Source organism: Patagioenas fasciata, chromosome 6 (genome assembly GCF_037038585.1).
Source record: "Patagioenas fasciata isolate bPatFas1 chromosome 6, bPatFas1.hap1, whole genome shotgun sequence".
Taxonomy (NCBI): Eukaryota; Metazoa; Chordata; class Aves; order Columbiformes; family Columbidae; genus Patagioenas; species Patagioenas fasciata.
In genome coordinates this window covers 11,307,450-11,332,678 of record NC_092525.1, presented here as the reverse complement: position 1 = coordinate 11,332,678, position 25,229 = coordinate 11,307,450, and the positions used below count along the sequence as shown (strand labels likewise).

General features: G+C 45.6%; 1 protein-coding gene and 2 non-coding genes across 6 annotated transcripts; all 3 read right to left on the bottom strand.

Moving 5' to 3' along the window:
- Window positions 1-1,621: 1,621 nt before the first annotated feature.
- LOC139828260 (kinesin-like protein KIF2C) lies at window positions 1,622-20,129 on the bottom strand. 4 transcript variants are annotated; one of them, XM_071809930.1, is made up of 22 exons: window positions 19,962-20,129; window positions 19,690-19,784; window positions 18,432-18,536; window positions 18,153-18,201; window positions 16,397-16,444; window positions 15,408-15,491; window positions 14,611-14,715; window positions 14,122-14,222; window positions 13,762-13,857; window positions 12,540-12,594; window positions 12,291-12,453; window positions 11,925-12,015; window positions 10,312-10,375; window positions 9,072-9,163; window positions 8,695-8,837; window positions 7,006-7,210; window positions 6,439-6,549; window positions 5,878-5,945; window positions 4,265-4,367; window positions 4,071-4,187; window positions 3,577-3,703; window positions 1,622-2,266 (listed from the first exon to the last, which is right to left on the bottom strand). In XM_071809930.1, the coding sequence occupies exons 1-22, from the start codon at window positions 20,023-20,025 to the stop codon at window positions 2,190-2,192; spliced, it is 2,163 nt and encodes a 720-aa protein (XP_071666031.1). In that variant the 5' UTR covers window positions 20,026-20,129; the 3' UTR covers window positions 1,622-2,189. The 4 variants fall into 4 exon arrangements, with proteins under 4 accessions (XP_071666031.1, XP_071666030.1, XP_071666033.1 ...); XM_071809929.1 differs by having other exon boundaries at window positions 15,408-15,527; window positions 19,962-20,128; XM_071809932.1 differs by lacking the exon at window positions 16,397-16,444.
- A 901-nt stretch (window positions 20,130-21,030) lies between these two features.
- LOC139828339 (U5 spliceosomal RNA) lies at window positions 21,031-21,145 on the bottom strand. Its single transcript, XR_011739846.1, has one exon. It is a non-coding gene; the product is annotated as a U5 spliceosomal RNA (small nuclear RNA).
- Window positions 21,146-21,949: 804 nt separating this feature from the next.
- On the bottom strand, window positions 21,950-22,064 carry LOC136104149 (U5 spliceosomal RNA). Its single transcript, XR_010651708.2, has one exon. It is a non-coding gene; the product is annotated as a U5 spliceosomal RNA (small nuclear RNA).
- Between the last annotated feature and the right edge of the window lie 3,165 nt (window positions 22,065-25,229).

The window sequence follows — 25,229 nt, the reverse complement described above, 5'->3', positions numbered from 1 at the left end:
GGTGAGTGACAAAGATTATCTGGAGCCACACCATCCATGCAGCTCTACCCTATAGATACACACTCACACACCTCCCTTCACACCAACTCTCTGTTCTGTTGCAGTATTTTGTCCACACATTTCCCTTTGTGGAGGAGGGTGTGAAGAAGGCACTAGGACACACACTGTTCCAGCAATTTATGGTAAACATGCCTCCCGTATGGGGTTTAAGTGGCCCTAGGACCTTGGTCTGTTTTGCAGGGCTGTAGGCTCCAGTCTTGGCTTAGAGCCCAGAAATAAACTCAGCCACCCTTTGGGAAGTGTTCACCTTCAGTCTCAGTGTTCAGGAATATAATTGCTCTGACTTGACCCTGAGACAGCACAAGGAGAGACCTCAGTCTACTCCTTCTTCTGAGACAGAGGAAACCTGCTGTCAGAAGTGTGACCTCAAGGGCCAGTGAGGCAAGAGGTGACTTGAGCTCCTCCAAACCCAGTCCCTCCCTACTCTAGCTCCTGGGGTAGACATACAGCATAGTGAGCCATGTTAAGTCCAGGAAGAGGAGGCGGAACAACCAAGGGGCAACATTTTGTTCTTTGTACCCAGACCCATCCTTACTCACCCCGAGACACCATTGGGCAAGGCTGGATAATCCAAGTGAATCCCCATCTGAAGTGGAGCAGGAGTGCCTTGCTTTAGTCCAAACTCAATAAGGCATAACAGCCCTTTTATTTACATGTGCCATCTTAATACAACAGAGGCAGAGCTCGGGTACAAGTCAGCTTTAGCAGTTCAGAGGCCCTTAAAATGCTCAGCCCCACACTGCTTCCAGCCCCAAACTGCTTGGGGGGGAGGACTCTGTCTGGGTTGAAGCATTCCTTCCCTAGATGCTTGTCAGTGATGCTTGTCCACATCCTATTAAAATCATAACTCCTTTATTACCTTTCCAGGACAGTGCTGAGACCTGGTACACAAAAATAAATCCATTACAGGCTAAGGAACTGGCCTGCAATACAGTAGACATCCCTGGAGACATGGCAAGGATGCAGCCCACAGGTGGGTGCAGACCCAAGGGTGCAGTCACTTAAGTTACACCCTTTCATTCTTTATTTTCAGGGGTAAAAGGCAATTCAGAAAGCAGGAGAGTAAGGCAGGGGCATTGGGTAGAGAAAGAGGGAGTGATAGTAGAAAGATCCCTTTGTAATCTGATGTTTGTATAGCTGCATCCTGTGCTGCTGGACCCAGAGCTTGTAGGGCTGTTTTATCCTTTCAGAGATAAACCTTGGGGTAAGCTGAATAAATAGGAAACAGAGGGCAGCAGCACATACCTCCTCCCAGAGGACAGGTTGTGTGGGGCCACTTAGACCCAGGCTGTACACAACAGCCATGGCAACACCTTGCTGCATCTAAGCCAGTATCAGCTTTGCCCTTCTGCCCTCAAATAGAGATTTCAGTTGTCTCTGAACATGTGTATTGATATGGCATGTTAGCTATGAAAAATGTGTGGTACAAGGGAGTCTCCCAGGGCCCTTCTCGCTTACTTGATGTCATAAGAGCTGGGCCATTCACTACATGCTCACCTGCAGGACTGGCACCCTCAAGCCTAGCTTCCCCCTTGCTAGACAAGTTCTACGCAGTAGGATCTCAAAATTAGGAGAAAATTTATTGAATTATTTTAAACATTAAATGTCATCCAATACATCAGCCTCTCTATAACACCAGGCAGTCCAAAAATCAACAAGAAATATATTTTATAAGGTAAAAGATAATTAAATCCAGGAACATTTATTTATCAAGCAGACTTCTGAAAATACTGATTTTTTCCAAGTACATATAGCCCATTTTCTTTCTGGAAAAGCCAGACTTGGAATAGCATTGCAATACTTCAAGCACATCTGAAAACATTACACACTTGTACAGTTTTCTAGTGTATAAGTAGTTCTAGTAGAAGAGACCATTGCCACTAGCAAAGGTCCAGATGCTAGACATCTGGCAGACTCTCTGTACCCTGCTCCCCAAGCCTTGCCAGGGATGTTTCTAGCACTCTGAGTTCCCTGGTACCAGGCCATGAAGAGGCAGGCTGCTACGTTCACTGCCCACAGGCACACGTGACACACCGACATTCTACCACATTTGAAACAGGATTTACACAAACCACCAAACATGCAAGACGTACAGAAGTCTGCTTGTGAACCAGGTTTTGCTGTATTTACTAAGGCCTTTGCCGGCTCATCTGCTTGCTGGCTTGCTCCTCCAGTTGCATGGCAGCCACCAGGGCATCAAAAGTTTCTGTAAAGGAAGACAGGAGTGATAGGGACTGACCTGGAAGCAGAATTCCCCAGCCCAGCTGTTCTCTCAGCAGGGGCCACAGATGAAAGTGAACTGAGCAAGAACTGCTCAGCCAACATCAAATTCTGTCTGGTCCCACAAAGTTCTTCAGCTGTACCTGTTCACAGTTTCAAGCCTGCAGTTTGCAGTTCAAACCAGATGCCACTAGTCCAAGCACCCCACAGGGCCAGGTTTCCCTAGCCTATAAGGCAGAGAGAGTATCAAGACATTTACTCTTGTTGCCTTGTCACCACTTCCCCCATGGTGAATGGAGGGAAAAAGCTCTTGGGCTGCATTTGAGATAGGACAGTCAGGGGTATTTTTAAAAGTTTCACTGCTTCTTCAGGTTAACAGTTCACTTTGATGCCACAATTTTCAGCCTCACTTTGAAAAAAATTTTAATAATTTTAAAAAATTGAAAAACACACACACCTCTCACAGCCCTGTTTTTGAGGCAAAGACCATGCTAACTGTAACGGCTCAAGTGGCACTGAAGCAGTGCTGAAAGGTAACAGTTTGCCTGACTAGGACAGGTGAAGCTACACTGCTATCTGTGTACCAAACACACTGTTCCCATGTCTCAGCCAAGTTAATGTATCTGGCTTGCTGCATCTATACCACTGCTTCAATCAGCATGGCCCAACAAAGGCAGGCAGTGCTCAGGGAACAGGCAGCTGACATCCTCCTGCAAAGAGCTGGGAAGTCTCCACACTGGGTCAGAACTGAACAGCTGGAGGGAATTTGCATGTTTTGTAATGCCCTGTGCTAAGGCAAAGGCACACGAAATGCAGGTGCTGGCAGACAGCATCTCGGTCTATGCCTGGCAGATGCTTTTTATAAAGTGGATGGGTATGGATATCCATGAAAACAGGAGTGGAAACAGCAGACATACCCCTATGAATCCCTACAACATGGCATTGGGACGTATTTCTCAAATTGTTTTTTAGCCAAGGCAAAATGCAAACAATATAACAAAGTAGCCAAACAGATTTCAGCTCATCTGTTCTCAGTGGATACTACATTCTGCTCAAAGGAAGGCAGTTTTTTGTAGCAATGAAAAGCAAGTGAAAGTTACTAGCCAAAATTTTACTTTGGAAAGTGCAGACAATAGGACATTTCAGGTCTGTTCCCGTGATCACTTAGGAAAGTGATCTGAATTGTAAGCTATACAGAAGGACTGGGTGCTCAAACCCCCACAGATATGCTGGTATTACTGTCAGGTCTTAGAGAAAACATTAGTGACAGTGCTAGTCAGACAGGCACTAACCTACCTTTGACACTGAGGAAGCTTCTTGAACCCTCCTCTAAAAAGTACTTAGTTCCGCTCACAAAGGTCTCAAGATCGTAGTCTGGTTGCTCCGTGATTCCCAAGAGGCAGTCAAGTTCAGTCACTGTTCTCTGTAGTTAGAAGAGTAACAGTAATGAGAAATTCCTTTCTGGAAAATAAATTTCTTTCTTCAAAGCTGTCACACCAATCAAGATAGCTGAGCTTCTCCAGACCAGTACCAGCCAGTGCTCATTAGCAGCAAGTAGAGGTTGCTGGCTCAAGGAGAAGGGGATCAGCTTGCCACAAGCACTTAAATGCCCCAGTTTAACCAGTTGGGCTGGAACCACAGGAAAAAGTTAGCAGGGAGGAAGTAGCAACACCACTGCAGAACATCTTGCATTCCAGCCCACAGCCTACCCAGTAGCACTTGGCTCAGACAAGCCAGCTGCTATCAACATGTAGAAGGCAGCTTGTGCTGGGCTTGCCTCTTCCACATACCTGTCTCATTTCTCCAAGCTGTTCCACAATCTTCTCCTCCAGTTCACTAATTTGAGTCATAGCCTCACGATAATTGAACAAGTGGGGAGAGATATCTTCCTCCTCATCCTTGGAGAGCTGCAAGAAACAGCCCAAGTAAGAACAGCAACTCATTCCCAGCTCTGCAATCTGTTCAGCCCACTGCACACACATACATTGTATGGAAGACCTGAGCCTTCTCCACTCATCCCTGTTTCCTCGATCTCCATCTGATTCTGTGTTTCACCACCTCCATTATGAGGGCTGAGCTCTTTCACTCTGCAACAAGAAGACTTGTTACTCAGACTCTTCTTCTAGCAATTTCTGGACCATAGCATCACAAAGTAGCTACTGCAAGAAACATTTGGTTGCACTTTAAAAAGTTGCACATAATCACCCCAGAGGGCTGTGGGTAGGAAAGCTGAGAGATATTTGTCTCCATGCCCAATCTAGGGCCTCTCCTGGAGAGATAAGTTCAAGTACACCATGCTAATTGCCAGCAATGCCTTTCACAGAAGATATCTTCCACATTTTATCTTGGTCTGTCATGACCAACTGAGAGAAATTAGTATAGAGAGAAAAGAAATAAGCTTGATTTTTTTTCCCCAGAGACCTATTGTGCCAAAACAGGTCTATAATAAGGATAAAAGTCATGGCTGATGACATGGCACTGGAGTTAAATGTCAGACACCAGCTGGGCATTTAATTCCTGTTACCAGTGTCAGCTTCATATTTACAGTGTTTCAGTGTAATACCCCCTTTCTTACAGCTTGAACTTGCATTGTGCACTGGCTAAGAACCCAGTGCGCTCAACTCAAAACTAGAATCTTACTGAAGCACACTAAGTCAGATGTTGTGCTTTGTCCTGTACTTTCAGGTGAGCAGGAGTGACCTTCCACCAGAACTGAAAAAAAATGCAGCTTCAATCTAGAACTAAATCTGGGAATCTGTCAAGATTCAGTGTTCCTGAATGCTTATAACAAGAATTATCATACGTCCTTTCAAAGAATGGAATGCTTTCCAGGAAGGAACCAAGCAGCCTTTTGTGAGCTAAAGAAGGAAAGCTACCAAGCCTGAAATGTGCAAGTGTCATCTTATTAACACAGGACAAAATTGTTAGTCTTCTTTTTACTTGTCACCTCACTGGACCAGTACAGAGACACAAAGCAGAGACTGGGAGGGACTCACTGCTCTCTGAGGAGCTCCAGGGATCAGCAAGACCCCAGGGAAACATGGGGCTCACTCCCTGCAAATTCACTTTGCCCTGCAGGTACCCAAGGTCAACCACAGGCCACTCAAATCACTCCCACCATCTGCTAGTGGCATTTGAGCTCTCCAGGTCCTTCAGATTTCACCCAAAGTCTCCCAGGTGCCACACACTTTTAGTTCATATCAGAGTCCATCAAGAACAAGTGTTTTGTGCCATTGCGGGGCTGTGTCAGGGATACACTCAGCACACCACTTACAGATATGACCCAAAGTACTACAAAAAGTAAAGGGCATGGAGATAATTCAGGACAGGGTTAACTGCCTACAAAAACAGGGCAGTCTGTAGTCTGGCATGGGAGACTCCCCTAAGGAGGAGACAGTCAAGCTTTAATACAATCTCTATGTCTGACAGAGGGAACACCTAGGTTAGTTTCATAAGAGCTTTAAAATAATTAGCTCCTAAAAAACAACCTCCAAATTGCCATTACAGACAATGACAAGAGAACTTTTGATCAGAATAAAGACAGCCAAAACACCTTCTGCAACATTAATAGAATGCCCAGGTCAGAAAGGCCATTACCTGTCAGCATATCTCAGTGTGTTTAAGGTGTAGTCGCATGAACTCATGCCTGGAGAAATCATTGCTATCTGCAAACAGAACAGAAGACCTCAGTGACTCCCACATCTGACTTTTGCTCATGTTAATGATCCTACAGATCTCACCAGGCAGCTAGGGCAAAGAGTCAGAATTGAGACATTCTGTCAAGTCCATTTTTCTCTATAGCTTCTGTTGGACAACCCAGTGGCCATATACCCAGCTTTCCACTGGCTTTATGTATACCCACTGTGCTGCACCCTCCTCAGGAAGTCAAGTGCTTTGAGTGCACAGCAGGCTCTACTGCAGGTTCACTGTATGAAAGTGACTTCTCCAGCCCTGCTTCTGCTGGGGTTGGGCAAAGATCACCAGGTTCTGACCTCTGTCACCAGGAGTGAGCAGAGGAGGAAAGCTGTATAACTATTTTGCAGAGAACTGAAGCTTTCTGACTTCAAAGTCCTCTGACTCTAGAGGAGGAACATGCAGCTATTTAGTCAAATTGCAGAGCACATAACCAGCATGTGCTTGTGCCATGTGTATACTCACCATACAGGTTCTTGAGTTCGTTCCTATGAATGAGTCTCTTAATACCTGGGTCAGCTTGCTCTCCCTGAAAGGGGTATGGGATTTGTTCTGCCCTAAAGCTCGAATACATTCCTGAGGAAAGACAAGTCCTGTGAATGTAATATCTGCATTTTTTCCTCAAACACCTCTGCAAGGTATCAACCACCAATTGCTGGTAACCCAAGAGGCTAGAGAATGGTAATCTCTATTGCTCTGCAAGAGCCTCATAGCCTTTTAAATATACTCCAGTTATTTGACTGTTACAGGGCAGCTGCTATATTCATCACATGTAAAAACAAAAACAAAAAAGACAACTCAAATGACACTTGAAATGGCTGTACCAGTGTCTGGCCTCACAAGACAGCACTGCTTTCCTGGAAACATTCCAAGTGGAAGCATACACAATTTGCAGGGTTGTTATCATACTAAACTAGGATCTGTTTGGCTGTTCTCTTTCCTTATACTGGAAAGAGACAGAAGAGATAACCCTGAAGTTGAACAGAATCCATGTGTTTATGAACACTATTTGCTCCTGGGGCTATAGCTCACCTTCAAAGCTAGCAAGCTCTTATTGATTTCTGCACCTTCCATTCGTGTCTGCCGATCAGCACTAGATGTGTCTGCACCCCTCTCATTTCCTGCCAGATCCACAAAGGAAAATTTGCCAAGCTGTTTTCCTCTTCGGCGTAGTAGGATTTGGAAGCAGGCATGTGACCGTGAAGAACAAGTATTTGCAAAACTCTGCCCAGATGTCCTACAGCAAAGATGCAAACAGGAGTTAGAACTGTTATCACAGAAGATGCACCAGGTACCAATGGTGCCAGACAAGACCTGCAGCCATTAAGTTGCTTAACCTCCCAGGTTTTATCCCACACATCAGTACCTCAAGTCTGCATGAATTATAGATTTACCTCTGATATACAAGCACAGAAGGACTGCTGTGAGAAAATGAACCTGGGACAACTGTGAGTTGTTGAGACTTAAGGCTATTTAAGCTGCCTGGCTCAACTCAGCCTACGCTGGAGCACCTTTCTGATGGCTAATGCCTTACACGTGTATTTGGAGCCAGAAGACACACCTTCAGCACTGCATCTCCCCACCTCATAGCAGGCCACATGTCATTCTCCTGATGAATCTGCCATTACACAGTAAGCTCAGCCAAGCTCCCACAAAACAGGAGTAGCTGTGCTATCACGTTACAATTGTAGTAAATCCTCTTCACCAGTCACGCTGTCTTGGCGCTTTATCTCTGCTGTGCAACTGCACCTGCCCCATCACTGCAAAACAGATTGGAGTCTTGTAAAAACCTCCCTGTGACCTTTACCATCATTGATTCCCTGAGAAGGCTGGCAGGTTCACTGTCCCACCTGTGTCCCTTCTGCTGGGTGAAAGAGATGGAGGTTGTCCTAAAGTGAGGCAGAAGTCTGAAATGTTAAACAGTTTTTGATTGAATTGTCAACCGAAAAGCATGCACAGCAGAGTGCTGAATGAGCTTTCAGGATGTGCATATACTGCATATGCAGTATAATACAGAAGCCAAGGAGTTCTCATTTGCCTGCTGATGTTTTCACAGCAGTTGCAACTTAACTGAGACAGGTAAGACTTGGTAATACAGATTTTGGCTCCTAATTAAAGACACCAGTACAATGGTGGAGTTGCCCTGACCACAGCCTTCCTGTTAGCATGATGAGCCAAGCCTACGGCTGTCCCTTGGCACCTGCTCTCAAGGGTTCTTCAGACAAGATCCCCAAAAGACACGCAGCATTTTTGTTGCCACTGGAATAGCTCATCTGGCCTGTAGTTAAGACAAGGAATTTTTGCAAACTGTAGGTTGATGCCAGCTGCTCTTCACTGATCTTACAAGCCCACAGGGAGCTACTTGTGCTCCTGTGAACTATTGGATCCTTTTAGAAAGCAGCTAGACTGTTCAGTTTAGCTGTGGCACCGGGGTAGCCATCTCTTCATGTGAATACTTGCCCTCTTCTCAAATTACATAAGGACATGTGAACCATGAATCCTGACCTCCTCTATGGAAGGCAGGCTAAACCCATCCCCACCAGCCCTTTATTCCATAACCACCTTTTTGTTTTCATGCAGAGGTTCTGCTCAGTGCCTGCCTATTACTGGGAACAAGCAGCTCCCATTTACATCTCAAAGCACCAGCTACAGACACTATATATTTTTTGTAGAGAGGTACAACAGGACATGGCTCTTTGTATTGGGTTTAAGGCACCAAACCTGCAGGCACTGCCCATCTCGATCATTCTGATGACATCCTCAGCACAGCTGACTTTTTTCTCTTGGAGACCAACCACCTGAACCTGCTGCTTGCCATCCTCCAGGACTTGAAGCTTTGCCTTCTTATTCAAGAGGTCAAACAGCTGTATTCAGGCAACAAGATTGAGGTAAATTTGAACAAAATCTGCTTGTATTTTGCACTGTCTTTCTATAAAGTTATAGACAGAAACAGCACCCTTAACATAACCTTCCAATTCAATTGCAAACACACCAAGAACAAAAGACTATCTAGAACTACAAAAAACAGTAGGTTTTACACAGGTACTTGTGAAACATTCAGCCAAAGGAGTCAGGTCAATATTTAAAGAGTGTCTTACCTTTCCATTGTATATTTCAAAGAAAGTCACATAGACTTCTAGGTTCTGATTCCTGTACTTGGGTTGGTTTAGAAGAAGGAAGACATCTTGTGCTGGTGAGGAAAGGCAGGAGTTCAGTTAACTAGTTTAAAACCTGTTCTAGTTGCTGCTTGATCTACTTTCAGGTATTGCTTAGCCATAAGGCAGCATCTAGCAGCTGGATGACAGTCAGCCTAAACAAATGCTAGTGGAACAATTAGTGCTGTGCTACTGTCTGGAAAAGAGTTTCAGCAGCATTCTCATCCAGAGACTGGAAACATGGGGATTCAGAAGTTTCTACCACTGATGTCACCTGCAGACAGCAATCCCTACTGATCTGAGGGAATATTGGGATCTGCTGTTGTTTTGTACAGGGCTGAAAAATTCATTTTCAAGCACTTCTTGCAGAAAGCCTGTAAAACACATATCCCTGAGCATCTGCATTGCTGCTCTTTGGAGGCCATATACCAGATCAGTTGACCCTTAGGCTGGATCCAGTGCAGCACCTCACAATTAGCCTTTAGACACTGAAATTGAGCTGGAAAGCAAAGACTTGGCTTCAGGGCCAGTCATCACTAATTTTCAGAGACTAGCAAATGGTTGCTTCTTGTTTCAACTGCTGTGCTACACAGGTTAGTTTCACAATATGCCTTTCTAAAGGGAAGGTAGAAGAGGCCAGGATTCACAGGGCTTTGTGGGCATTATATCAATGAGGGGCTTCTAAACACCTGTTTGCTGAAGTCATTTTATATGCACCCGGGTTTTTCGCATCTAATGCATACAGGAAGAAATAACATACATTCATATGCTTTCCATATACAAGCTTTATATTAGAAATAGGTATGGTTGTGTTGCATTTAAGTCAGGTATTTCCAAGCGCCATCCTTAGTTTGAGACAAAAGCAAATCAGAGGAGTCACAGGTAAATGGTTCAGCCCAACAAATGCCAAATTAGTAAACACATTATCTCTTTGCCTCAAAACCAAGTGAATTCTAGTGAATGAAGTGTGGATCTAGAAATTTACAGGCTGGGAATAAAAAATTTAGTGAAACTGATTCAAAAACATACCTCCTGCAAACACCAATATTTATTATTGAAAACACAAATACCTTATGTATCTTTCATTGGAAGCATTGTAAATAACCATACAAAACCAGATCTTATCTATTTAAGAAAAATAAGCATTACTTTGATTTTCCTATCTAAAGAAGAATCAACTTACATGCAAAAGCATATATGCCCTTTGAGGCATTCTGTGCTCTCCCAGAGAAGTCTCCACCCATAGTCTGTGAAAAGAAAAGAGATAAGGTGTGGTACAAACAAGTCAGCCTACCTGATTTTAGTCCTAAGAACATACTAGGAAATTACTATATATATATATATTTATATGTGCTCCAGTGTCAGCAAGATGATTAGAACACAGTGCAATTGAGGATAAAATTAGTTTCTGCTTCCCTATCAGTTAAGAATCTGGACTTTGCAAAGCAACAGCTGAATGCCTGCAAGGCTCTGCAGTGCAGAGTCAAAGCAGTTGTTCCTCCAAGGGGAAATGCACAGTCTTGACAGAGCAACAAAATAGCCCCTGGTCAGAAGAAAGACTCATTTTTTAGGACACTGGTTGAGTAACATTTTCACTGCAACTTCCAAAAGCTCATGTGTGATATCAAAATGCATCAAACCTCTAGACAAGACAATACCTTTAACTCCTTTGACCAAGATGCCTTTAATCCCAGCAAAAATTTCAGTTGGTATTATTCTGGTGACTTGCTCTACTACTTTTATATGAAACAAGAGTCAATTATTTAAAACACAACTCAAGTCTATGACACATTCTCAGTGTACCAGAGTTTAATACGCAGCAATCCAGTCTCAGGGTAGAGCTACTGGCCTTGGACTCATTCTGCACCCTAGGACTGGGGAGGGAAAATAACTTAATTGCCTACGATTTTAGTGCCTCACAGTTGTGTTCCTGCCACAATGCTCAGATGAGCCGTTTTGTCTGCCCATTCCAGTGCAGCAGACACAGCCTATGTCCAAACTTCTAGGAGGAAGTTTGGAACTTCGCAGGTTACTGGAGAGATCTACAGCTCACGATATTGCACTAACAATAGGAGATCCTAGCCTAAACCTTGCCTCTGACACTGAAGTTACAGCAACTGCCTGATTACTCAAACTGGCTGCCTAGCCTAGTCCAGTCTTTCTTTCCCTAGAGTTTCCAGAAGAAGAAAGTTAAGAAAAAAAACAGTTGTTGAAAATCAAGAGCAGATCACCTTTGAGGCAGAAAACAGTCTTCACATCTCTTGAAACTGTAACTGTAGACTGTAAGGATTGGTTAGAAAGTAAACACTAATTTGCCCACTTCACAAACAATACCAGATCACTTAAATGTTTATGTGCATCAGGAGGCTTATTCTTATATAATCTAAAGCAATTGGAATGCATCCAAGCTCAAAACACAGCACAGACGATAGCCTTTGCCTCAGATGTAGGCTAACAGCCCCACTTTGCAGACTGGAGTTTGGCAGCAACAGCTATCTGGGGCAAGGAATAGCCCTGACTAACACTATCATGTCAGGGCATCCCAAGTCTTCTAAAAGGCAGCTGTGGGGTGGGGGGTCTTCATACAATTTTCTTCACAGCCCCCCAAATAGGTAAAACTACAGAAAAATAGGTAAACACTATAGAAAAACAGGATTAACAACAAATAAAGTATCAGCTTTAAGACAAGTAAAACCAAGATCCAAACTCCTTATACAATCCTACGCATTATCAAGATCAAGGAGCTTTAAATACTGTAGATAAAGCCAGAAAATGTGAAGCCTTGGAGAAACTTACATGTGTCTTGCCACTGCCTGTCTGGCCATATGCAAAGCATGTCGCCTTACCACCCTCAAAGATGGTCTCTACCAGAGGTCTAGCAGTGAACCTGGATATTCAGAAAGTAAAAGACAGTTAAGGCAAGGATTTTATACCCTGCTCCATCAGTTTCTTAAAAAAAAAGGTGGGGGCACAAATAAAAATCAAATCCTTTAGAAATCAGCAGGGCTATACCAGAAATAAGCTTTAGACTTTTCAGTTCTTTGGTTTCCTTCAAAAAGGACCTTAATATTTATTTCAGGTAGCAGTTTCTTTAAGCCAGGATGCCATCTAGCTATAGCTCCTTTATCTTGAAAGTCACTCCCCATGAGAAGCAAGCGTTACCTGTACACCATCTCATTAGAAGAGAATTCATCAAATGAAAAGTCAAATCTAAATGCTTGGGTGTCAAGGTATTTTGTGAGGTCCACTTTCTGCTTTGGCTCGTGCATCAGCAGTACGCACTTGCTCGGAATAGTAATCACATCACATTCCTTTCTCAGAAGTTCTGTAGACAGAAAAGACCCTCAGTTTTAACAGGAGTAAGCAATGTCAAACTGCTCCAAGACAGACATGTTTTGTCGGTACACTCACCTTGTTTATTGAGAGGGCGCTTCCTCACACAGACACAAATCCTGTGTTCTTCTGTCTAAAAGAAAAGTAACAAGTAATAACTGTTTCTCAATTACACCCACACCTACTTAGTGTTAACAAACACCCAACGCTCCCTCACATCTTTTCTATATGCTGATCAGAGTTGCCTCTGATACTGATCAGACCCAACTCACACAGGGATGTAAATCTTAATGTCTATTCAGTGCAAAATAAATGCTACAAACAATCAACCTTTACAAAGTATGCTCCAATATATCAGGTGGAAATGCTGCTGTGCTGTAGGATAAGTGTCCCAAATATTTTGTGTCAGAATTAGTGATAAGTTCAGTCCTTGGCCAAGTTTCCAGCAAAATCTGCGATATCAGTTTTGCAGCTATAATCAGATCCAGGTAAATTATTATTTTAATTTATCCAATAGGTATTTTTTGACCTAGAGTTCTTTACTTCTGCAGCGAGTTTAGCTGTTTGTGCAGCACAGCTACACGTCAGTTGAGTTTGGGAAAGCACATATTGCATTGGTTGAAGCAGAAAGCAGATGACAACCTCTTCTGTCATGCAGCAATACAGACACAAACAGCTGGTCCTCACCCCCATAGGATGCAGGCACACAAACCACCTTGTCTTCTAACCTAGTTCCTAGTTTGAACTTAAATACTGTCATTTTTCACTGACCATAACAAGTTTTTTACTTGTTCTCAGGTATTAATCAACGCTTCCTCCATAATTGCTGAAGTTCTCAACCAAGCCTCTTTATTCTAATTTTTGACATCTACATTTGGTTATCCACTTTTTGACATAGTTTATAATTATTTAATGTGTAACTTACATAAAATAACACTTTCTGTCACAGAACAATATTCTGCTTTAACTTATACCTATACCTACAACAGGCTAAACAGCTATGTAATAGGCTTCCATTCAGAAGCTCTGAAAAATAGACGTTGCCACACAAATCATTGCATGATAATTGTCAAAGCACAAGCTCTTTACTAGTGACACATGCAAAGTAATGCAAGGCATCTCAGCCCTAAATAGGGGAAGTAAATGACCTCACAAATAACCAGGTGCCTCAAGACCACAATGTGCTCAGAGGATTTCCAAGGTGCAGTGATGCACTAAATCACTCATACGCTAAAATCTTCAGTACAACATAAAGAGATCTGTCTACAGGCTGCAGCTCGTAGCCTCGGTATTTACTTACTGGGTCAGTTATAGACATTGGCTGGTAGTTTAAAGTTTCTCTGAATTCCTTGATCATCCGTGCATACTCCCAGTTAGGACAGCTGCTGTCAAATTCCTGCATGGAAAAACCATGGACACGAAGGTAATTAACATATTACAGCAAAAAACTCCAGAGCACACTAAACAATCAGTTGTACACAATTACAAATAAATATTTCACTTGAAAGCTACAAGATTCAGAACTTTCTAAAACTAGACTCAAGCCATCCTTACGTACAGCTTTGTAAGAACAAGCCTGTCCAAGATGTTTTAGTTTCAACTATTGTGATTCACTATCCTATAGTATTTCCCCTTACTAGTGTACTGCAGAGTACTCCACCTGTGCACGTTTTGTCTTGTTTTCACTGGTTCGGGCTCTCTTTTCTTCTCTCTTGTTTTTAATTTTCTCCTTCGCTTTCACAGTGTTACTTCTTCTTCGAACTAGATAAAATAAAAACATTTCCTTTGATTAAATGTTCATATTGGGTTTTAAGCAAATACAAATATTTCAGCTTTTCCAGAATAACATATACAGGAAAACCTTCAGAAGGATGGTCATTAATTTTGCAGTGCTTCTTTCCCAAACCAGACCTACCTAGCACAGAAACTGCCTCACAAGCCTCACTACCACTCTAAAGTAAAGGCAGCATTTCTGAAGAGATACTGCTATAACAGAATTATGCATTTGTAATAAAAAATACTCAAGATATTCAGTCTCACTGCCAAAGCCACCGTTTCGAAGCTTTTGTCTCAGAGCACACGCAGCAGCAATCACGGAGTGATGCGGTGCTGACTGGTGAGTCAGTTCTTACCCACTGCTCCCAGGTACCTGGGCTCACTGTAGCAGCAGGCAGGTGATCCTCTGTATTTCCATTTACATTTGGCAGTGAGGCTTCTGGAGCACAGCTCAGCCTGTTAGTCCTGGTTCGGCCAGCTGCAGGAAGATGCCAGACCAAAACCAATAATTAGATCCCAAAGATCAAGATTAATTATGTAATTTGTAAAGCCCCACAGACCACATTCCTCAACTCTGATTCTGGCTCAGGAGACAGAACTAGCTAAAAACTGTGGTAAGCATGCAAACTTTTTCAAATTCTTCACCAATCACTACATTTTATTCAAAGCTACAAATCACGGCCACACCAACTAGACAAGAATTAAGTATCAAGCATCTGGTTTCAATGTCTTTGCAGAATTTAATACACCTGGCATGCCCTCAACTATTCATAGGGTAAGTCTGGTAAAGAAAAATAACTACAAATTCAAGTAGGCTCAAGTTCTTGTTTTACTCAACCAGCGTAGCTAAAAGTGCTACTAGTTACAGAGCACATTGTCAGCAGTATTAAGCAATTCTCTTCCTACTCTAGCCCTGTGAATACTGCTTTGTGCCTTTAAGCAAATACCACATCCACCCACAGAACCACAGCTCTCTGGTTAACAAAGCACATCATTGTTCCACAACTTCAGGTAGGAGCCCTCAATATCTACCTAGTGGCAGACCTCTAGGTCTCTCTTATTTTATATATGGATAGAGGTTGCTCCTCCCCTGGGATTTGCAGTTTAGCTAATAAAATGCAAAACATCTTGCTTCATAGCAAGAATTCACTGGGCTCTTTCTCAGCTCACCAGGAACTGATGAATTGTTTCTGGTTTGTGTAGAAGTGCCGGGATCCACCCTCATCTCATTTTCCTGGAGGCTGCACTGTGGTTCTGCAAAAACAGACATCCTGGTATGGCCACGCACAGCTTTGGAAACACAAAGTCAAGGTCAGCATCATGCCTCAAACACTCAATATTTGCAAGTTAATCAAGTGCTTACAAAATACAGAACAGTGGGGAGCAAGTGTGGTTAAAAGAACCATTTCCAGATCGCTGATGCATTAGCAAAGTGCAGGACAAAGCAACGCAGGTGAGTGAAAAGTGGTCATGAACTAAACCACTACAAAAACAGCAAACAGTTCATTCTAGATTTGCAGTTCCAGTGAATTCCAGATACCACTAAGGATTCACTAATACAGCATCCAGAACATTAATACATAGGAAGGAAGAAGTTACAAGTCAGGGAACTGGGAGATCCTCTGAAGCTTCACACGTGCAGCACTGTGTGAATTACTGTTTGATGGTGACAGCAGAACTGCAGTTGGGCAACTGGTCATGGGCAGTGTCATGCCCACCATCACAGCACCTGTGCACAGTGTGTGTGGCACACAGTGGGAGCTTAATAGCACTAAATTCAGCTAAGAGATTCTATATAATCACAACAGTAAATCCTTGGAAAGGGGCCTTTTGTAGGCAGTCTCCATTGTCACATGCCAAGTTATTTCTTTCATTCATTGAAACCAAGTCCTTCACAAAGCTGCCTGAGGAAGGGACTGAAACATACACCTTACTAGATTCATAAAGAACGCAAATCTGATATGAAAAAACATAGAAATCTGATTTGAAAGCTAGAACTACCTTTACCTCTAGCATTCACAATAATTTATCCAAAATCAATTGCTATGATTTCAGAAGACACCAGATCTGTTTCAGACCAAGGACAAATTTCAACTCCAGATCAAATTCCTTAGAACCACACCCATGACATTCAGCAATCATATCTGTTAGCTCTTTACCTGGAGTCTTCTGCTCAGGTGCAGAGATATTAGTTTTCACTGCTGCAACTTTAGGAATAAAAAGAATCAGTTTAATTATACTTAGAGATGGCATTTTATTCCATTTACTTTTGTCACACATATCCAAACCTGATCTCATCACAAACTCAGCAGCACTTGTTCTATAAATGATAGTGCTCCTGGACATGGACACCAACTGGAGAATTTGCTGCATCTACATGGTTTTGATTCAAGTGATTCTTGTACATTAGAATATTCAGCATCCTCTAAAATTCTTACTGAGTCAGAGGATAGAGGCAATATCTGTTTCTTAATTCATTCTGAAAGAGCTGCTTCTGCTTCTCTCACTTCCCTAAATGAGGCGGAGACAGACACCTCCTGATCTTCTTTAATTTGTTTAGTCTAAAAACAAGAACCTGAAGCCAATGTTACCCTCCTAATCAGTGCAGTGCAGAGCTTGCAACAGGACAGATACTGACACTCACGGGGTTTAGCTAGCTAAACCAGATAATATTTGAGGAATACTGAAAACACTGCTTCTCTCCTGTACTCGGAGCAGGTCTTCAGGGACAAGATTGTGCCAGTAGGAAAGGCAACAGATATTTCAGATTTGCTATTCGATTCTATACTTCAGGAAAGCCAAAACCTCTGTGAGGACATTTTTCCATCAATCAGTGACTGGATTAAAATACCTTTATTTTTCCCACTGGCTCTCCAGGTCCATTAACTGGCTTGTCTAGAGACAGTCATAACTTCATGCATCTTTTTACCTGCCACTTCACAAAATTTATGGAGCGTTCTCTGGATTTGAGGAAGACTGGGATGGTCTCGTACAGAACAACTTTTGACATATTAAGCTTCTTTGACTGCTCCTGGCTCTGATGCAAAGGGATTTGTACTGTTGTCTTCTGGTACCAGCTTCCCTGTCTTGCATCACATACAGCAAGAGAGGTCAGACAAGCCCAGCTGTTTTATTTACAGCCCAATCGTATGGAAAAGCACAAGTTCTGGCTAACTACGTGCTTTAAGAGAATCATTTAATTAGCAACCTCAGCATCATGCAAGTTATGGTGCCACTTGCAATTCCAGAATCCGAAAGAATCAACTAAAACTAAAAGAAGGCAGAAAACATGGGAGTCTTCTAACTCGTGGTACCTCAAGAAAAACAATTCGTTAGCAATCCCACACTGGCATCTCTATCTTATCTTCTGGCTTTGTTCAAAACATCATACTGACATAGAGTCACTGAGCACCACACCAGCTGGGACCCTGGCTGCCTGCTCTGAAATATCTCCAAGGACATATTGCCTAGGGGGGACTGTTTGAGGAGGAGACATGCATTTGTCACCACTATTTCTTTCTTGCCCTTTCCACTCTCATTTTGACACTTCTAGTCTTAATAACTGCCACTTGTCTCTTGTTATTTGTTGCAGTTGCAAAACTCCATGCGAACTTTAAAATTCACCGCAACATTAAGTGCCTAGTGACATTTAAAGCAGTATGAAGGAACAGCTACAGCAAAGCTGTAGAAAAGGGCAATACATGACAAACCTCAGCCTGAACGAAAAGGATAGCAATGTGTTAGCAAAGTTTCTGCACTCAGGAGTCAAAACTGTTGGTATGAATCAACATGGTCTTTATTGGCATTGCTTGAATAAGCAGTCTTATGATGCTTATTCAACTATAACATTATGGCTGCAACAGAAGACCACGACTGTTTCACAGGGATATAGCAGAGAAAAGAACATTTCCTCACCTCGTCGTGGAACACGAAATTTTGAAAGGGTTGTTCTACGCGTCTGTTTCTGAAAAACAGTGAATGCTGTAAGTGATCAGGAATAAGCTGCAAACAGTTAGCACAGCACCTCAAGACAACACTTATACAACAAGAATTTCTGACCAAAGTCTAACTATGAGACTGAAAAGACAAATTAGAGACCCCAAGCTTTAGGACTGGATGTATCATTTATAACAAGATCTATGCTGTTGACACTTTAGTACCTTAGGAAAGACTAAATCACTTTAAAGCACTTACCTGAACAGTTATATTCTCCTGCAAAGGAAGGTTCTCTTTCACATCTGCAGCAGGTATTTCTTCTAATAACTCAGGATTCATTGTTATCACATCATCAATGTCAACCTACAAGAGCAAAAGGATTTTACAGAGTGCAATATTGCTGCTACCACTCAACAGCTTTTTTTTTTTAACCTTGACTTTCAGTACAAGCAAACAAACCTCACTCACTGCCTGCCAAATGTGAAGTTAAAATCTCCTGGAAGGGCAAGACAGTAGTTTCTATTCCATTTCAGTAGTCTCATATGTCCAAATATGCACCAAGAAATGTGCTAGTTAAGCCATTTACCCTCATCTGCCAAACACCACACAGCTCTGCAAGTGCCATAGAGCACTTCTGAAGAGATGGGCAAAGCACATTCGGCATCAACTGCTTTAATCTCTGACTGCTAATCTTAGTAAATCTCAGCTGCTCCGTGACTTCTGTGCTAGGAGAGCATTAAGCAGTTACCTTGTGATAGAGTTTACTGAAATAAACTTCAATGAGCTGCTTAGGCTTTGGGAAATGAAGGGTTCAGTGTTTAATCCACAAGTCAATTCACCTGTATTTTCACTTGCTACTGCAAGTTATTATATTTCACCTAGGGCCAGCTCCTGCCTGATCCTCCAATGAAGTCATTATTGTAATCCTGCCAGAGATTTAAGATCAGGTTTCAAAGTACCAGTCAACGGTAACTTTAACTAAATTCTAGAGTGTAGGTTTCCAGAGAAACAGATAAGCCAGTGCGTTTGCTCAGCTACCAAAGGAGATTTTGTTAAGTATCAGGATTTCAGACACATCAACCTGAAGTGCCTCAGGCTCCATTTGCTTGCCCCTTTCCCCAAAATCTCACACCATATGTATTTTATACTAGTGTAGAGAGTCCAGAAATCAAACTCAGCCCTCTTAACATGGCACCTTGTAAGTGGCACGTTGACTCTCAGGGCAGCCTGAAGGCCACGGTTAAAGACACAAAAAAAAACGACAGACACCCCCCATAGCCGGGAAAACTGGGTCTTTGGGGCATTCGAATTCAGCAGCCAACAGTGTAAGCGAGATGCCCAACATGCCCTCGTTCACCCGGAGAGGTTACGAGCCCGGTTTTGGTGCCGCTGCAGCCCCGGCGTGCTCGGCCCTCACACCGCCCCCCGGCACTGCGTCTGACACAGCGTTAAAACCGAACACGCGTCGAGAGGCGGCGGAAGGGGAGCGGGACACGGGGAAGGGGCCGGCACTCACATCCTTGCCCTTGACGTTGCTGCCATCGCACCACTCCACGGACACGGAGCACCGGTCCACGTTCACCGCCTTCACCATCGCCTCCTGGATCAAACCTGGAACAGGTTGGCATTGAACCCCGGCTCGGCCACCGGGTGTTGCCCCGCGGGGCCGGGGCCCCCACAATACCGCCCTGCCGCTACGGGAGGCGCCAGCCGGGACCCCCGCAGGCGTTCCGTTCCGCTCCGCTCCGCTCCGCTCCGCTCCCCTCCCCTCTCCTCCCCACTCCTCACCATTACTTCGCTGGATCTTAATGACGCTGCCGGGACAGACGAGACGGCAGACGCGGGAATCCATGGCCCGAGGAGCGCAGGCGGCTCCGCAGCGGCGGCCACGCAACCCGGCCCGGCAGCGAACTATGGTTGGCCCGGCCAACCGCCACCAATTTAAACCCCGCGCGCCGGCGTGCCGCGGGGCCTACCGGGAAACACCGGCGGGGGGACTACAACTCCCAGCGTGCTCTGCGCCTACAGCTCCCGGCGTGCCCTACGGCTCCCAGGAGGTGGGGAAGGCGCGCCGCGACCCGGGGCATGCCGGGAGTTGTAGTTCGGTGCCAAGTGATGGTGGCTGGGGCAGGGCGGGACTGGCGGCGGCCCCGGCCCGCGGCGGGCTGTGGGAGACCCCGGCCGCGATGAGGTGCGGGAATGCCGGAATATCCAGCGCTGCCGTGCGGCTGAGTCACGGGGGAAGCTGGCATAGGTGCACAGCGGCAACAAAATGCGCTGATGTGTGGGGAAACAAGATGTGCAGCTCCAGCCACCGGGATGATAAAGGAGGATCAATACTAACGTGACCATCTGGACGGTCAAAGAAATAATGCTAACATGATTAGAGCACAGCAAAATATAAAAGGCCTTGGATAGATTGTGCTGAAGTACGTTTCTCGCAACTGTGAAAAGTTATAGCCCAGATTCATGAGAATGCTATCTGGGGCTGGATGACCGCCCCAAGTGCATGGGATGTGCGAATGTCCTTGAGCCTGGTCTGCGAATGGGCGGGAATGTAACTAAAACAAACGTAAGCGTGGTGTGTTTTTAATAACAATTATTGGAAAAACATCTTATATAACATCTTAGTCTAGGCCTGCATCTCTATATACTATAAATTGTCAATTGCTAATGAAGAAGGCAGCAGGCTGGTTATCACAGCCTCTATACTTTCTGCTCCTTTCTGAACAAGATCTCTGCCTGTGCTCGCATCTCTGTTTGTGTCCTAGTGTGCGTTGCTCTCAATCGCTGCACTGGTGTGTTTCCACATCCCTTATCTAGGTTTTATGATCTATTTTTCAACCAATGAAGGGATAGCTCCACCGAAATGGAGCCTCAAAAAATTCATCGACACTCGTACTTGTTCCTCTCCACGGAAATCTTTAGTAAAAGGCGAAAGATTTATACGATCTGAAGAGAAACCAGAGTATGGCGGTGCTGGGACGCCCGCCACACCGCCCGCCTGTCCCACGCCCCACCAGTCACGGCGACAGACCCCGGCCCCACCGCTCCCCTCAGCACCGGTCCCTTCGGCACCGCCGCCCCCGGCCCGACCCCACCGTGAGGCAAAAGCCGCGCAAATCGCAACAGCTCGGACCGGCGGCGGAGAGCGGAGCCGTGACGGTGCCCGTGCTGCCGCGGTGCACCCTGGGTATGCAAAACAGCCGCACGCTAATGAGGCGGCGGCACCGGAGAGCGGAGCGCGCCAGCGTTGCCGCCGGTCCCGGGGCCGGTCCCGCAGCGGATCGCCTCTCCCCCCAGCCCGAGCACTGCTTGCGGCTCCCTGTCGGGGTTTAACCCCAACCTGCAACCGAGCACCACACGGCTGCTCCCTCATCGCCCACCCCCAGGGGACGGGCGGAGAATCGGAACAGTAAAAGTGAGAAACTCGTAGGTCGAGATACAAAATGTTTAATAACTGCAACCAAACAGTAACAATCTGCTACAAAATTGTAACAAAAAGAGCTATAAAAGCGAAAAGAAAATAGAACCTAAGGCAACGTGACACAAATGGAAACAATTGCTCAGCACCGAGCGATGCCAAGCCACCCCCCACTAGCGGCCGCGCCCCCGGGTTTTATTGCTGGGTATGACGTCATATGGCATGTGACACCCCCGGGGGCAGCTGTCCCCTTTTCCGCTGTTACCGCTACAGCGTTGTCACACTGTTATTTCCCATACCTGCGAACGTCCATTTGATTTTCTTAGATCTGTTTTTAAACCAATGAAGGGATAGCTCTACCGAAGTAGAGCCTCAAAGAATTGATCGACACTCGTACCTGTTCCTCTCCACGGAAATCTTTAGTAAAAGGCGAAAGATTTATACGATCTGAAGAGAAACCAGAGTATAACGACGTCTCTCCCCGCGGACACACCGCCCTCCCATTGTCCCCACGCAGCACACGGCGACCCCCGTCCTCCCCGCCCGTTCGATCCTCCGCCGCCCCGGCCCCGCTCCCCGCTAGCGCACACGGGTACGACCCCTCACGGGAGCCAAGCTGCCTCGCCGGAGTGGCGGAAACCTCTACGGGGGCTGCGCCGCCGGGCCGCGGTGCACCCTGGGTATGCAAATCAGCCAAAACACAAGGAAGTCGCATGCTGATACGGCTCCGCCCCCGAACACGGGCCACCGTGCGGGGACCGTCCGGCCCCGCGGCGGGATGCGGGCCCTGGGCCCTGCGCGGAGGCGCTGGTGAGGAGACCCCCGCGGCAGGAATCACAGAATATTGGGGATCGGAAGGGACCTGGAAAGCTCATCGAGTGCAATCCCCCCATGGAGCAGGAACACCCAGCTGAGGTTCCACAGGAAGGTGTCCAGGCGGGTTTGAATGTCTGCAGAGAAGGAGACTCCACAACCTCCCTGGGCAGCCTGGGCCAGGCTCTGGCACCCTCACTGAGAAGAAGTTTCTTCTTAAATTTAAGTGGAACTTCTTGTGTTCCAGTTTGAGCCCATTACCCCTTGTCCTACCATTGGCTGTCACCGAGAAGAGCCTGGCTCCATCCTCCTGACACTGCCCCTTTATATATCTGTAAACATTAATGAGGTCACCCCTCAGCCTCTTCCAAGCTAAAGAGCCCCAGCTCCCTCAGCCTTTCCTCACACGGGAGATGCTCCACTCCCTTCAGCATCTTTGTTGCCCTGCGCTGGACTCTCTCCAGCAGTTCCCTGTCCTTCTGGAACTGAGGGGCCACAACTGGACACAATATTCCAGCTGTGGTCTCCCCAGGGCAGAGCAGAGGGGCAGGAGAACCTCTCTGACCTACTGACCACCCCCTTCTAACCCACCTCAGGTACCATTGGCCTTCCTGGCCACAAGGGCCCAGTGCTGGCTCATGGTCACCCTGCTGTCCCCAGGACCCCCAGGTCCCTTTCCCCTACGCTGCTCTCCAACAGCTCGTTCCCCAACTTATACTGGAACCTGGGGTGGTTCCTGCCCAGACACAAGACTCTACACTTGCCCTTGTTATATTTCATTAGGACAGATCTGGGCCAGGTAACCCCCCGACAATGCTGTGCCTGTGCTGCTGTAAGCATCATTCATACAGGTTGTTGCAGGGTACTATGTACGATAAGTAGCCACAGGGTTTCCCTAAGGTGTATTTCCTGAAAAAAACAACATCCTCCTTTCATGCTAATGGTGTAATTCCACCTCCGCTCCCTTCTTACATCTTAGAAGTGTTTCAAAACATCATTCTCACTTTCCTCATTTTCCTCGTGCAGACCCAACCTCTCTTTGCCTGAGGAAACCCGTGCTGGTGTATATTCAGCAGGCAGCTGCTGCAAAAGCCATTGGGTAAGAAACTCTGGAGCAAAATGCACAGGAGCATAAAAGAGGCCTTAGAGTACAGCGGCTTCTTTTGGGTAGGAAAGGACTGGGATGTTTTCCTCCCAGGGACTGTTCACCCACTCACCTCTGGCACTGCTCTCTGTCTGTGCACTCCAGCTCTGGTGAGTCTCCAGTACTCGGCTGTGCAGAGAAGGGATGTGTTCAAGAATGAGGCAGGGTCTCTGCCTTGCAGATCACAGTGCTCAGACCCTCAGACAACTGACACTGGAGCTGGCTTGAAGTTTTATTTACAGGGAGCTGTGGAATCCCGTCTGCTCTGGCCCTGCATGCTGTCACAGTGTCCCCGTTATGGCTGGACCTGGAAGCAATGTGTGTGACCTGCCACAGTGCAGGGCTGAAGGGTGCCGTGTTGTTCAAGGCCACTGTGTTCTCCACACAAGGAGCCACAGCAAGCAGTGAAACACCCTTGTTTAACATGAGCCACCCAACAGAAGAGTCTAGTGCCTACAATTGACTGCAGAATCCTTAATGAAATTCAACCATTTGTGTTAGTTTGTTCGTTCAGTATGAATTTCCTGCAGTGTCCACAAGATAGTGCTATGAGAACACTTTTCCTGCAAAAGCAGCAGACAGAACGCCCTTTGTGGGTAAGGAGCCATACTGGAGTGTCTTCCTCGCAGAAGTAATGGTGGTGAAGTCCTGGGTTCTTTATGATCATACAAAAAACTTGCTAGGCTTCAACACACCCCAGGAAGGTCCTGGTAATCATTAATCAATTGTTTATCAGCAAGCCCACTTGTTAAATAATTGCTAATCCATACACAACCAAACATTTATTGTTTAAGATTCTCCTGTCTGTTGGTGCCACTGGGGCAGGATCACATCATTTTCTAGTGGGATTGCACCAAGAGACCCATCCTCAATTTATTTTGAGCTTCTTCCCCCATGCAGAGTAGGGACTGATCACCTATCTCATTGCAGTGAATTAGCCAAGGAGTCAGCAGAAGTGGCTAATGAGCTGATCCAGCTGCGAGTGGTACATGGCCTGATTGTTGCTGCAGGAAACCTGGACCATATGGCCAGCCAGAGACATGCCAGCATCTCCCTACAGGTGAGCATGGTGATACGTAGAGGTGGATGTTGTAGCATAGGGTCTGCTCTCAGAGCACCTGAGCAAAAAGGCTCCCTACACTGTGGGGATTTTGCTAAACACAGCACACACAGGCTTATTCCAAGAGCAGAAGCGACACTTCCTTCTGGAAAGAGCTGCTTTTCCCCCTCCTGTCTGCCTCCCTCCTGCCACCCACCACGAATACATTGCTGGGAAGCCAATGTTGGCCCTCACACCTCTGTTCTACCTCCAGACTTGCTGTGAGCAGCAAGCATGGACAGAGCTAAGGAGCTAATCAAGACAATTTGCGTGGAGCAAGACACTAGCACAGAATTATAAATAAGCTATTTGTCCTGCTGGTGCTGGGTAAAGCATTTTGGCCTGTGTCAGCACAGCTCTGCCTACATAACAGCCATAGGGAAGTACCATGCTATCAGTAGAGTGATGTCCAAGAACCAGGCTGCTCAGGGGTAAAAATGGTTTACAAATGTACCTAGTAATGCAGAGGGTCAGGGCACCCTTTCTGAGAGCAGGCACCAACCACAGAGCAGGTGAACTCCCTGGCAACTACTGCGCTGGAGCCATTTCACTGAAACACCCTCCCTCCTCTTGTCA